We start from the raw sequence: 15,064 nt of genomic DNA, 5'->3' as shown, positions 1-15,064 counted from the left end.
AACAAGTCCAAAAGCCAGGGTCTGTCATGGTCTGAGGTTGTGTCACTGCCCTTGGCAAAGTTAACTTACATTTCTGTGATGGCTCCATTAATGCTGAAAAACACAGAGATGTTGGAGCAACATATGCTGCCTTCAAGACAACATCTTTCCAGAGATACCCATGATTATTTCAGCAAGACAATGCAAACCTCATACTGCACAGATTACCAAGGCCTGGCTATGGAGGAAAAGGGTGCGAGTGCTGTGATAGACTGGCGACCTGTCCAGGGCGTACCCTGCTTCTCACCCAACCTTGTCAGGATAATCACTATAGATAAGGAATGGATGGATGGAAGAACAGTTACTGTATATGTATGTTCAAACACCTCCCATCTCATCCACAATACCCTGAAACTTAAGCTTAGCTTACACAACAGCATCCTCTCATTTTTTTCTCCACTGTCCTCCATCACATCATCCATCTTAATTGTATGATATCATTCTATAAGTATTGTCGTAGAGTGATATCAGACCAACAGTATAAATACAAAATAATTTCATTTAGCAGATGACACCGGTGCATGAATGTGTGAGTGCTTGGGAATGTGAAGGGTGAATGGCCAAATGGTGTGAAAGCGCTTTCAGTGTGCTGCAATGCATAGAAAGGTGATATATAAGTATAAGACCATTTAATATTCATCATGTATATCTCATGGAAACTTCACTTTTAAGCCTCAATGGATGCCAAGATTTAAAGTGTTAATTACTGTAGCACAGCCTCCATTCATCCATTATTTATACCGTTTATTCCTGAATAGGGTCACGGGGTGCAGGGGTCAATCTCAGCTGACATTGAGGTGGGGTCCACCCTGGACAGGTTGCCAGTCTATCACAGGGCTGACACTTAGAGACAGACAACTACACACACTCACTCCTATGGGCAATTTAGTCACCAGTCAACCTAGCACAGCCAAATTACATTAAATTCTGAATATTGAGCGCTGGCATACAGGGTGGATAGTGGATGCCCAAAAACCCTCAGCAAAACTAATCTCCTGTTGTGTAACAATCCCCCTCAGTTCAGACCACCCTGTTTCTAACAACTAGAAACAGACACACAACTATCACAAAGAGAGCGACAAGAAACATATGTCAGTCAGTCAAGCTCCCTCCACCCCCTGCTGTTCACTCAAGCAGCAGTGTATTGTGTGTGTGTGTGTGTGTGCGTGCGAGCGCGCGCCCGTGAGCGTGTGTGTGTGTGCCTTCGTATTACTTACATCATGAGGACCGAAACCTGTTAACATACTCACACTGTGGGAAATCTAGTCCCCACAAGGACAGAAATTATACCCACAAATCTGTAGGTAAACTGTGTGAAGGTCATTTTCTGAGTGTGCAGTTTGTGTATTTAATATCAATCAGTCCTGGTTGTCACCCCTCCTCCATGTGCCAAAAGAATACATCAAAAATAATAATATAAATGACTCTGTTGCTGTATATCCCCATCATCCAATGATCTGGTCAGAAAAACCCAATGACACAATGCCAGGTCCGAGATTAAAGAACATACTGAAAGAGCCAAACTGTCAGCCTGTGCACTGTGTTTGTGTGTCTGAACCTTAGAGTGCCACTGATTTTATTCATTTTTCGCTTCGGAGTTAACAAGATCTTCACATTTGTTGACTCTCCCAAAGACCAAAAGCACAAAGAAAGACTGCAAAAGAAAACTGAAAAACTGCATCCATGTGGTAAGATTTCTAAGTATTACTTTGTGGAATTACAGGCGATGACACCTGTAAAGGCAAAAATATGCTTCATCTCCAAAAAAACATGATTTATATGCTAATTTTGACTTGAAAACTAAACTCTGGCAGGTGGGTAAGGTAATGTGCTGAAAGAACAGAAGTTAAAAAGACTATGTAGTACAGAGTGGTCACTTTTACATGTATATAAATAATATAAATAATAAATGGTGCCTAAAATGAAAATCATTTAAAAGAAACTGGAAGAAAGTTTCTAAAACTGATCATTTCTTCACAATGCAAGGATCAAAGGAGCTGGACTCATCACAGCATGTTGGTTCAGAAATCATCATTTGGCCTTACCAAGAGTGCGCACGGGGTTGTTGATGTGGCTGGGTGGGCTGACTCCGTGCACATTGACCGCCCTGACAACAAACTGGTACTCTGTTTCCGGTATTAACCCCTTCAAAACCATGGAGTTGGTTTCAATGGGCTCACGAATATACGTCCATTCTGTGTCCATTTCTGGCCTGAGAAAAACAAAGGATGCATAAAGATACATCAACATATAGTGAATGACCATTAATGCATTAACGTTGGTTACAAAATACTTGTTGCCTTTAGGCATTTGACTTTTTTTTTTTTTACAAACCATCAACAAACAAAACAAAACAAAATTCTCACAACATCTTCATGAAATTTTTTTTAGGATAATCATATGTTCTTGTGAGCAATGTTTCACACTTCTGATTTCACTTGACTGTTCCTCCCTGAAAATGTTAGTGACTGAAAAGAAAACAATTACTAAAGACTGAAGATCTGAAAAAAAATCAAAGTAACTAAAGTATCTGATTGATTGTGATGTTTTTATTAATTGTGTTACTGTTTTTGAGGTCCTTTAAGTCTTAAAGCCATAGGCTGCTTTATTCAGTGTGGTTTTGGGAAAAAAAAAGATGCTGAACTCCTGAACTGTATCTCCAGCTTCCATCACCAGCATCCAACTCAAACTGCCTTATTTGTGTGTTGACTGTGGGCGCCTGGAGCCACAACTATCTGTTGAATAGAGTCATCTTCACCACCACTCAATGTCTCTTTTCAGGAAAACCTCTTTTGATGCAACAAGAGAAAGATTTGTCTCTGAGATGGCTCTTTTGTGCGGAAAATGCCCTTGCATGCAAAAACAGACACTGATTCATGTCTGTTCTCTCACAGTGACAGTTACCCTGCCTCCGACTCTGGCTCTCTTTGCTCAATGCAGGGCAACACTATTGTGTTTTTTAAAGCTTGTTTCCTTTTAAATCTGTGCCTTTTTCTGTTTATTTCGTTTTAAACAATTCTTCTGGGAACATTTTTTCTATTTTATCTCCTTATTTTACTAGTGTCTGGCAAATCATCAGAAGAATGAACAAAACTGACCTCAACTTCCTTGACACTGAAGCCGGAGGACTCATCTAGACACGGGAGGTTCTTATGTGTGTGTCTGTGTGTGCGCATATACTGTTAATGTGTGTGAAGCCGGACACTGTTAGACAAAGAGTGGAATTCATTCCTTTCCATTTCCCAAATGACCGTCATGTCAAAACACAAGTAACTGCACTGAACAGACCAGAAAAGGCTTCATGACGTTCTGTAAAAGAGAGCTGTGTATGCTGTATTATATTAATGTGACAATGAGCGGATGCAGAGTCTGACTAGAAAGCCTGAGTGTGCAGTTATCTACACCCATTAGGGATGGTAAGTTTCTAATTTTAATTGACATTAAAATAGCAAGTGATTATTGCACTTTGAAAACTCCCCTGCTTAAGGGCGACCCAGTGTCCAGCATCAGCTGAAGTTTGCAGACACAGGCTGAAGGCTCCAGTTATGTACATATTTACCATACTGACATGGGGGCAGTGTTGGTCTTCTCATCTAACTCTCAAGAAAGAATATGTGTATTTCACAATATCTCAAATTACTGTGTGAAGAGACCATTATTTCTGCGGAGGCACCGTTCCATCTGAAATTCTACCAGTCTCGTGCATAATTTTTGCTAAATTTCAGTGTAAATTATTCACATTCAGTAGCTTTAGAAACCTTGGAATCTTGAATTTGAACTTACTCACTGCTTGGCCTTACAACAAACATCTCTGATAATGGACCCAACAAGCGGTTTTTCTGGTTACATGGGAGCATTGTTCTGGGAAAAAAGCTCTATCAGTTGTCGACTCGACCCAGTTTTGTTCAAAGACAGACAGCTTATCAATTAAGAGACTGAACAGATGCCTTGTTTTCGTCTTCGTACAGCCTTTGATGGAACAAGACTTTTCACTTATGCCTGTTCTGTCCCTCCTTGATGTCGCCTACTCAGGCAGCTCTTTACTTGATTAGTGTCTGTAAGAGCTGGTTTGATGGTGTTTGTATGTGGGTGACCAGTGTGTTTTGGAGTGTGTGTGCTCACCATCCCAGCCATACTGGGATGGTGAGGTATCAAAATGGATGTTTAAGATTCACTGATTTCTTTCTTTGCATTATTAATGATCAATTATGACTGACCTGATGTACGCCACCAGGAAGTGAAGAATTGGTGCGCTTCCCTCACTTTCACCTTGCTGCCATGACAACGCCAGCTCCGTGTCAGATACAGCCATTACAACAGGCTGAGTGGGGGGTGATGGTGGCATGCACGTTTCTAAGAGGGAAAAAAATAGTGAAAGCTATTAACAATGCAACTGTAGAAATAATAGCAAAAATGGATTCCACTGACATATTCTTACCATGTGAAGCAGTGCTGATGTCTCTGGGTATGCTAGGTCTGCCCTCCCCGGCCCAGCCATACGCGCCAACTCGGACTCTGTACTTAGTGTTCACCTTTAGGCTACAGATAACAACATCCTAGAAGACAGTATATGGGGGAGTGGGTGTGGAGATGTAGATAGATTTGGAATAATAAGCAAGAGCACATTAGCAAGGATGGTTGAAGACAGAGAAAAAAAAAAGAATGAAAACCAGCTGAAGAAGAGATGGAAAATACTAAATTACAAATTGAGGATTAATACACAATTTGAGTACAGTGTATGTCAAAGTCATTTATCAGTTGTGATGAGAATGCACTGACAAGGTCTAATGAAATTTTTAAATGGCTAAAGGATACTTACGAAACTTGCTTGCCCGTCAAATTGCCCCTTTGAAAAAAATAACAGAGGTATCGTTAAATGTTAAAGTACATCACAAGGTGCACATTGTCACAACTTCATTGTAGGTCCGAGACATACTATCGATTGACCTACTGTCAGTAATGTAGTTTTATGTTAGTATTGAAAGTGGGAAAATATTTTCTAAATTACCGGAGTCAAAGTCCTTGTGTGTTTAACATACTATAAAACTGAATCTGAATCTGAATCTGAAAATCTTGCAATATTAGATGATGGTAGAGTCAAAAGCCAATGTCACCGATTATGAAAGGTTAAAGTTTAAAGAGTTCACAGTGTCAACAAATCCCATAGAAAGCTCAAAAACTGCTGCCCCACCAGATCCCTTCATTAAAGACACAAATCTTTATAAAAATGTTATAGTTTGATGCTTTATCATTAAGGCAGCAGGACAGTGCATGTAAATAAACTACAGTGCCCATGTTCACCATAATGAAGCAGCTGTGTAGCTTGTGTTTTAATGGTTTTTGAATGACAGTGGAGCTCTCTACATAATGCTTTGTTTTTTATTTTATTTTTAGGACAGTGTGACTTTGAAATATGTTTTTCCTATGCACTGATAAAGAAGCACTGCAAAGACTTTGTTGGCAATTTCAAACACTATCACTAGTTGGGCTTGAGAGGCAGATAATGTTTTCTCAAGCTCCTTAGCTTAGTATGTTCACCACTTGAACATGACATCCAGGAAGAAGTACAGTCAGAAGTGTCTGAATACTCACAGTGGTCAACCTGTCCAAGCTGAGAGGAACCTCTATCAAAGATGTTGTTCCCATTGGACGGCCATTCTTCATTTCTGTATAGAAGACCTGAAAGGAATAAACACATGCAAATACATATTTATGTGAAAATGCATCCAATTCTTACTGTTCGGTTTGGCAGTCATTCTAAAATGTCATGTTATGACATGACAATCTCCTTATTGCAGACATATGGTCAACACACACAGTCATACTGTTAATATCTGACTCAAAAAACCACTAGAAAGGAAGGGAGAAATTCAATAAACCGGCTCCTGGTAAGGTCTTTTATTTCAATCAAAAATATATATAAAAAGTTAAACATATGAAAGGAAATGAAAGTATAGATGTGTGAAAGTTATATCTAAATTAAAAAGAAGGAAACGACTGCTTTTTATTCTGTGCTCAGTCTATTTTATGTCTCAGTAATACAAGACCTAGAGTACAAAGCTACCTGCCTACAATGTTTGTCCATTATGCCTCGACCAAGAAAAGCAAAAGTACATGATGAACAGCTTGCCAAGAGTGGAGCAAACACTTTGTTGACAAGACACTCACTAAAGAGTTGTAGCCACATCTTTCAGAGGTGCAATGCTTCTGAAAAAGCATAAATTTCACAGTGGAGGGTTTCCATCAAAATTTTAAAATATCCATCTAGTCCTCAAGGCCATCTTACTGGACCTTGAGTTTGACAGGCACTTTAAAAGCAGGAAAAAAAGGTGAGGGACACACATCAGAGGCTTGTCGGGGGAAAACGGACATCTGTTCTGAAAGAAGAGGGAGTTTAATTTGTGTCATATTTGAAAACTTGTTTTTTTTATGTTTGCCAGGTCAAAAACCTTTGTATGCATTTTGAAAAAGAGTTCTTAAAAGGACCAAGTAGGACCGTGTTCTTTTTCTCACTGATTGTAAAAGTAAATATGTTCTTTTTCTCTTTTATTTGGAGTGTTTTCCAAGTCAATATGGCAGGTGTTTCCTTGGCATTTGTTGTTGTTGTTTTGTGCATGGTACCTAAAAAGAAAGCACCACACTATAACTGTTGACAAACCCTGGGATGTAACTGTCAGTGCTTTAAACTCTATGGGGCCTTGTAATCATCTTATGTAATATTTTGTGGAAAATCCTTTGCAGTCAATGACTGTCTGAGGTCTTTGACCCATAGTCATCAGTAGACACTTTGCATCTTCCTCGGTGATGCTCTCTCAGGCCTTCGCTGCAGCCACCTTCAGCTGACTTGTTGTGGACTCTTTCTGCCTTTAGTCTGGTCTTCACTGGAATACAGCTCAGTCATATTGATGTCTGGTGACTGATTCAGCCTTTCAAAGATATTCCACCCTCAGAAGTTCCTTGGTTTGGTTTGGTTATGTTTAGGATCACCATCCCACTGAATGATGAAGTGTCGTCCAGTAAGTTCTGGTGCATTTGACTGAATCTAAGTACACAAACTGCTCCTTTGCACCTCTGCATTCATCCTGTTGCTTCCATCAGCAGTGAAATCGTAGATAAATGCCAGTGTGACAGTTCAACTGGCAGTCACACACGTCCAGGTCATAACAGAATCCCACCATGTCTGACAGATGTGGTGGTGTGCTTTGGTTCTTGAGCTGTTCCTTTTCTCTCCAGACCCATCAGCATTTTGATAAAGGCTGATTTTTAGTTAAGCAGACCATAGAAATACTGATCTCCTTATCTCTTATGTATTTATTTTCTGTTTTCATTCTGGATGTAACTTTTTATGTATTTTACGGAAGCATCCTGCTTTTATTCAATTACTGTGTCAGCCCTTGAAAATACCAATCAAAATAAAGTTACTTGAAAATAAAGTTTAAATAAAATTCTGTGATACCTCTAAATTAATTTGCCATAGTGCCTTTTAAATGCCCATCATTAAAATATTAATAAGATAGAAATATGTAATTCTTTAATGTAAAAGCACAGTTTGTGACCACCTTGTAGCCAGTGATGGTGCTAACATGTCGCCGGGGCATCTTCCATTGCACACCGAAGGCGGTGCAGTTGATTGTCTCCAGCTGAATGTCTAATGGAGGACTCAGACGATCTGGTTAAGATAAACACACAGAAAGACAGAAAGTGAGAGAAACAGAGGCCACACAAACAAAAGTGCAAGTGTGAATAGTTCTAAACTGCTTTAGCTGACATTAAAACAGAGACAATGATAAATGTACATGGCACCCTGTGACTAACATGTGGGATTATGGAACTGTTCTACTACTATTTTCAAGAAGTGCAAACAATTGCACATAAATGTTTTGTCAATAATTTCAAGCAAGTCTGCTGCAATATCTTTCAGGAGGACAATGATAGTCTGATACACTGTATATATTTCATCTGAGTTTACTTGAAGGGTGGAGAAAGGACCACTTCAGATGACATAACCTGTAGCTTGACACGTTGGCTTATGGTATCGACTGACTCTGGCTTTAGATGTCATTATTTTTACTGTCTGAGTTGTTAAATCCTGGGCGCTTCTGTGGCACTTCAAGAGATTGTAAATTATCTTTCAGTGTTCAGCTGCTGCCTCAAAATAGTTCAGGAGGCTCTTACGGGCACAATATAAAGAGAAATAACTGTAGAGCTGTAGATCATCAGTGCTCCTAATGGCCTACTGTATATGCATTGCCAGAATTTAATGGATAAATATGAGCAGTCGAGGGGCCCACAGAGCCTCATAGTCATACACTTCATGTCATAATATTTACACAAACTGAAAGATTGCTACATTCATACCACCACTATGTTTCTAAAATGCTTGACAATAATAGCCAGCAGCTGAAAATTATGTATTTTAAATCTGTGATTTAAGAGAAGGTTCTGATATCACCTAAAAACACAGCTGCTCAGTTACCTACAGGTTTAAACTAACATTGGAAAGTTATGTTTTTCAAAATTTGCATTAAGTTGGGATTTAGTTCAAAAACCTAATTTTAACCACAGCTGTCCTTTGTCTAAGTGACAAAAGCACAGACTTTGCTTGACTGACTTGGAGATCAAACTAAACTAAATATAGCAAAGCAGAGCTCAGTAAATTGAAATCTCATGTAGCTACAACACTGCTCTTTCCCATTTTCTTGTTCTCTCATCTTTATTTCTTCTACTTCCAGTACCAATCTCCTGTACACCTGGCTCCTCTAGTGTCAGCATTTCCCCTCCTTTCTCATACCCTTCTTCCTGCACTTCCATCCGAGCGGGTAATGCAGTATGTCAGCTGAACTCCCTGATCAGCCATATCTCCCTGGAGGTGTGTCCCGGTGAGCTGAACTCAGAGAATTATAACTGATAGAGAGGGGACTTCTTAAATCATTATCTGTGTGTACATCAGCATGCAGCAGCTTACAGTGGTGCTGCATGTACTAGATAGGTCTGAGTAAGAATTTTACCAGCTGGGGGACAGAAGTGAAACTGTTACCTCTAATCAGTATGAAACTTGAAAATCTTGACATTAGCCTATGAAACTGCTAGATTATGTTTTAGCTGGTAAGACAAGCTTTTGTGAGTAAACTGCATCTTGTGAGCAACAGTAGCATGAATCTGGTGTTTGGTCACTTTTTGACTATTTTTTTTTTACCAGATACAGTGGCCACATCAGCTGCATTGCGAATGAGGCGTCAGCTTATGAAACGGTAAAGAACCTCAAACTCCACACACTGAAGCAACTTGGTTCAGTGTACACTGGAGATCATTGTTCCGGGAGGCCAAAGTGACCACTAAAGGCCACATCTTCATTAACCAGCACATTCTCAGGCTCTCTTGGTAAACCATGAAGCAGCAGTTGTAGAATTTATTACAGTATATCTTGTGTGCAGGCCTTTCTCCAACTACACCAATCACAAGTAAACCAGATTAGCAATTTGGCCACTTATCTGTGAGATGGTAAAAATGGGGATGTTAAATCTATTTTTGACTTACTGTCCAAATAATAGGTCAACTAATACTGGATTTTTGAAGCCAGTGCTGATATTTGAATATTTGATATCTTTTAAAAATAAAAATACGACAATTACATTTTTATTTTATTTCCATAAAACTGCAAATTGTCCAAATTGTCCTATACAGCACTTTAACAAATGATTCTGATTATCAGCTTCAAACATAAATATAAAGCCTTTTTGCATTTGCTATAGGGTGTCATCGCAAGCTTCAAGTGTAAGCACTAAGCTTTACAATTATGCTGAGATTTCAAAGCCACTTTTAAATCGTTCTGGCCAAAAAAACTATAAAAAGGTGCTTTCGCTTGTTCAATAATTATCTGATTTTAAATTCAGATACCTTCTTTCAGACCTGTTCTCTCACTCTACATCTCCACTTTCAAAGTCAGTCATGTAGAAGTGCTGCTCTTTGCAGGTCTGAGTCATCCAGAAGTGAATGAGCAGCAAGAAGTGAGCTGTTGTGCTGCTCTTCAGCATGGCTCAGGAAATAATATATACACTGAATCTGAAAGGATAAACTGCAAACTGTCATCGCTGTCTTGTACCAAACAAAGTGCCATATATTGAGTGTGACATGATATGCTTTTAGTGACAAGCTAATAACTTGGATATACATTATGAAATATGTAAAAAGAAAAAAGTGACCGATTCTATAACTAACACAACAGCTTATTGTAACAGGGATAAATCTGTCAAAACCCTAAAAAGTAAGATCACTTTGAGGAGAGATCATTCAATTTGAACCCTTTCCTAATACCATCAGCTTTAAAGGCTGATGTAATTCATCTGGACATCGAGCCCTGTTGACCTTCTCCCTCCCTCAAAATGAGGCCTGAAAGACCTCAGCACAAAAATTGAGTTTAAATGTAACTGGTAGTCATGTATACAGAACCATAGTCATCCTCAGTGTGGTAGCCTCAGGTGTGGTGACCTTACTGTGCTGACAGACAGGTGTAATAGTCAGCCCGCTCTGCTATGGCCTGTGGGTCCAGAAGAGTGAGGGAGGGCAAAATACAACAGACAGTCAGAGGAAATGACAGTGAGAGAAAAAGGAAGTGATAGAAAGTGAGAAAGTGGAAGAAACTGGGCCAGAAAGAAGTGTTCAGGGTGACAGGATAACAAAGACAGATAGAGACAGGGAGACAGACAAAGAGTAGATGCTGTGCAGATGACAAAATCAAGATGTTCTCACCAAGCTGAGTACATTGGTTTGATTGATATTGGATGTACTTGGTCTAAAGCTAACTGTTTTTCTGTCATTCTAAAAAAAAAAATTAAAAAAAAAATGTTTGTTTTTTTTTTAATATAAATACAAACAATATTTGGAGAAATAAAATACACTTTTTCACCAAGTCATATTTGTCCCCATTTCCTCTTAGTCATGACAGTCCTGCCTCAAACTGTCAGGCTTTAAAGTGTTTAAATTACAGTTCAGGTTGTAGTTCACTGAATATGGTAGTGTAGTGATGCTGCTCACTGGGGTGGGGACCTTTTTTGAATGGTCCATGTAACATGTTGCACAGAGGGCTTTGTTAGAGAATAATCACATAGTGCAGCCTACATGATGATAATGATGATCCTGTTTTCAGTATAATGAGCATCCAACAAACAAAGCTGATCTTTTCCAGTCACCAAAGACGAAGAACTGTACAAGTTGAAAAGTGCCACTTAGATTTTGGATGTGAATTGTTGCTGGAATATTATGTTTTTACTTAAAAACTTCAATGTGACATGACAAAGTTTTAAAGCAGTACTAATACAGGGGTAATCAAACTATTGGAAAGGTGGGAGCAGACATGCTATCCTCATACACAATTTCAATATATAGTATACTGTACTTCAAATGTATTATTATTGTAAATTATTATTACACTTTGCCATATCTGGTCGTAGGTTTTACTTGATGAACTTACCAGATCTCCGAACATCTGATCTTCTTGCACAAAGGCAAACGCTGGTGGTGGATACGGCAAAGAGAACTAAGCACAAAAGACGCCTTTCTTTAAATACAGGTTCCATGTCTTCTTCTGGTCGAACGTTTAAAGCGGTCAGATGTTCATTTTATCACGCTTTCAAATTCGCGTGTAACAAATGTGACTGAAGCTTCTTCTGATAAAAGTTTTCTCTCATAAAAAATCGGTTTTATCCAGGTTTTGGAGCTAAAGCCATCCGAAGACAGACAGGATCTGCCCAAGAGGAAAGGGTAGTTACGGTTTGACACTGATAAGATTACAGTCTGCAACAGATCAGTGGGTTGGACACGCTTAAGGACGGATAGACTGCCATCGTGTCCCCTAAGGCGCGCTGACAGATGATGGAGAGGGTTGTTCACGCGTAACGCGTAGCACTAACACAAGTGCATGGTGGGCACGATCATTTTTACGCATGAAATTCGATATGGTGTCACGCTCATGTCCGCGTCTTAGACGGCAGATGAGATGGACAACGAAGTGCCGGAACGTGGGGGCATTTAGAGCTAAGAGGATAATGAGCGTTTAATCCGCACACTGGACGCAGATGGAGAGCAACGTCTTGACGCAGGGGAGCAGCTCAAGCAACAGACACTATGTATTTATACTGTGTGTATCTATCTATCTCTCTATCTAGATGGATTTATATAGACAGAGAGATAGATAGGGGGGCGTAAAAGGGGCGTAAAAAGCAATTGTTCTATTAATTCATGTTGGCCAAAGCAGCTGGTATGTAGCCTACTTAATATGTAAACAAGTAACCATCTGAAAAAAGGGGGTAAATTCACGATGTGCACGCGCAAAACAGCTAACGCCAAGGTATCAGAGAGAGGAGGACCACAGAAAGAGAGGACTGGGACGCCAGCTGGGCTGTAAAGGATAGTACTGATGAAGAAGGCTATGTTTTCTAAGTGGCCCACAGCCTCCACTATTAGGAATTTGCAGAAAATGTTGTTTTTATCCATTACATGTACACAAATCCCCATTAAACAATGCAGTATCCCTTAGACTAAACTTTTTAATCTGCTAATATTCCTACCATATTAGACATAGTGGCCCCAAGAGCTCAGCGCACTCCAACTTAAGCGAATCCATGGAAATGATCAACACACAAGCTTAATTTAAAACATCCTCACCAACTTCATAGAAAAGTGAGAGGACACAATCAAATAACAAACATTATCACACATAGAAAATATAATTAAATAGCACGACTACACATTCAAACACAGGTTGCTAGTTGATTAATCTTCTTGAATCAGACATGCCTTCATACAAAGTGTCTATGTAAAATTCAAACCATCAATTTGTACAGAATTGTTTAAAACTCCTTAACTCTAATTCTGATCAAACAATTTCCCCTGACCCACACTGTCAGCTACAGACAGTATTCAAAAGAAGACATTTCAGAACTACTGCAGAGACATCTCGAGTAGTTTCACATCTTCAGTGGTACAGGTCATGCCACCCATTCATCAGAACCCCTCTGACAGGTGCATTGTAAAGATAGACTTGTGCTATTACACTGAGGCTGAAACTGATAGAAGGTGAATATCTTGAAGACATTGCTGTCATGTAATACTCAGAGGACATTACTTCATCTGCATGAGTCAGCTATCATTTTCCATATGACCAGTGCTAAAGAGAGGAATATTATGTTCAGTCCAGAGGCACCGTGTTTTAATGGAAAATGGTTATCTATAAATATCAGATCAGTATCTGAAAAGGACATGAAGAAAAATATAATAATAATCTGTTCTCAAAAACCACAGCTATTGCTTTTAGCGATGTTTCTCTTGAGGACTGTATTTGACTGAAGTGTTAACTGCATTTTGCTGGCATCCATTTTCTTTTCAGTAATGGCATTCTTTTTTGCAGTCACAAAGCCGTCCCATAACAGCTGTAGCCCTCCAAATATGAAATGAGAAATGAGATGAAAATCTGAGACAGCTATTCCCTAAACCCAGTCAGACAGAAATAGTTGGGTATTTTCAATTCAGAAGCAGCAACACTCCTATGTTACAGGTTTCTTTTATGTTAATCTATTTTCTGATGATGTCCTTCTTTAGGATATGCTGCTATCAGTTTTCCAAAGATCACCAAAAGAACATCACAACAGAAGACCTTCAGAAGAAGTACATTATGTTAGTTTTGCTGCACAACACAGACTGGCACTAATTTCTGTTATAAGTGCTTTCAGACTTCTCTACATTCACTTATATTAATCATACAGTTTCTAGGTTACTTAGGCAAAGTGTGATCTGTTTAGTCCAGTTTATTCATCTGCTATTATCAAGTAACCACCAGAATATCACACCAGAGCAGACTGAGGAGTACACACACCTCTGCACAGGTCAGGATGAGGCACAGTGTGTGAAATATTATCACCGTTGTAGAGAAACTATCAGCAAATGGAAGCTGATTTCTATACATCTTTTGGTAATTACATATTTCCAAAAGACTGTAGACACTGTCAGTGTTGGAATACTAGAAATCTAATATTTTCTGGACTTTGTGTTTTTAGATGTTGTGGGATTCTGACTCTCGCAGTTAGAAGGATTGTGTTTTTATCACATATTTGTTTTTTTTTTACACTCTACTAGGATTCAATACATGACTGGAACCTAAGTTTATGATTTGGGGGATACAAGCTTGTTTTATATTTCAACCAGCTCCAGGGGTGGCAGTTGCCAAAAGCAGACTGCAATGAAACTCTAGATGTAGGAAAAGCTTTGAGGGGAGTTACACAATACAAAAGTAGAGCGATGATGTGGAGAGCTCTGAGGTGGTGGACACTGATTTGCATGTGAGGAACTCACTGGTTCCATCTCCTGGTCAAGTACAAGCACAGAGGAGAAAACAGAGAGGCTGAGAGAGACAGTGGCATAAAAAGAAGCTGACAGCAAAGCCACATTTTTCTAGTCTATCTGTGTCTATTTTCATAATAGCTTAATAGAAAATAATAGCCTAAATTTCCCTTCTGATACCGAAGCTTATTCAAACCAAGAAAGAAACATTAGGTAGCTTTAATTGTCCAAGTAAAGAAATAATTTGCGACTTTTTATTTGAGTCTATAAAAGCAAATAACCCAGACTGGTGGCTTAGAAAATTGCTTAACTTAATGAGAAGAAAAGCACATGTGACATGTTTTAGATAGATAGATACATAGAAATACTTTATTAATCTCAATCTGGGAAATTGCATTGTTTCAGCAGCGGTTCACACTCAATATCAAGCACACATACCAATAAATAGAATAGATAACCCACTAAAAATATAAAACAAATAAAAACACATTAAAAGTTAAAAACAAACCCAATACAATCAAGTACATATACATAATCACATGATGAATCAAACATATGCAAATCTATACAAAAGGTGATTCAGTATTTCCTATAACTCAATCCAGGAATCATCTAATGCTCCAAGATGATGTATTGTACAAATTAATGGAATAAGGCAGGAAAGATTTCCTATAACGTGCTTTACAGCAAC

General features: G+C 38.9%; 1 protein-coding gene across 2 annotated transcripts in view; it reads right to left on the bottom strand.

The window, feature by feature from the left end:
* The window catches only part of egflam (EGF-like, fibronectin type III and laminin G domains), a 23,065-nt gene extending 10,995 nt beyond the window's left edge, over nt 1-12,070 (bottom strand). For both annotated transcript variants that reach the window (XM_020602524.1, XM_020602525.1), the window contains exons 1-7: nt 11,510-12,070; nt 7,599-7,708; nt 5,632-5,718; nt 4,859-4,885; nt 4,478-4,595; nt 4,257-4,392; nt 2,085-2,251 (exon numbers count right to left, since the gene is read on the bottom strand). In XM_020602524.1, the coding sequence (XP_020458180.1) occupies nt 2,085-2,251; nt 4,257-4,392; nt 4,478-4,595; nt 4,859-4,885; nt 5,632-5,718; nt 7,599-7,708; nt 11,510-11,615 (751 nt within the window). In that variant the 5' untranslated portion in view covers nt 11,616-12,070. The remainder of the gene's footprint in view (nt 1-2,084; nt 2,252-4,256; nt 4,393-4,477; nt 4,596-4,858; nt 4,886-5,631; nt 5,719-7,598; nt 7,709-11,509) is intronic.
* Between the last annotated feature and the right edge of the window lie 2,994 nt (nt 12,071-15,064).

The sequence above is a fragment of the Monopterus albus genome, unplaced genomic scaffold, assembly GCF_001952655.1.
Source record: "Monopterus albus unplaced genomic scaffold, M_albus_1.0 scaffold56.1, whole genome shotgun sequence".
NCBI classification, from domain to species: Eukaryota; Metazoa; Chordata; class Actinopteri; order Synbranchiformes; family Synbranchidae; genus Monopterus; species Monopterus albus.
This window is presented reverse-complemented; position numbering and strand designations above follow the sequence as displayed.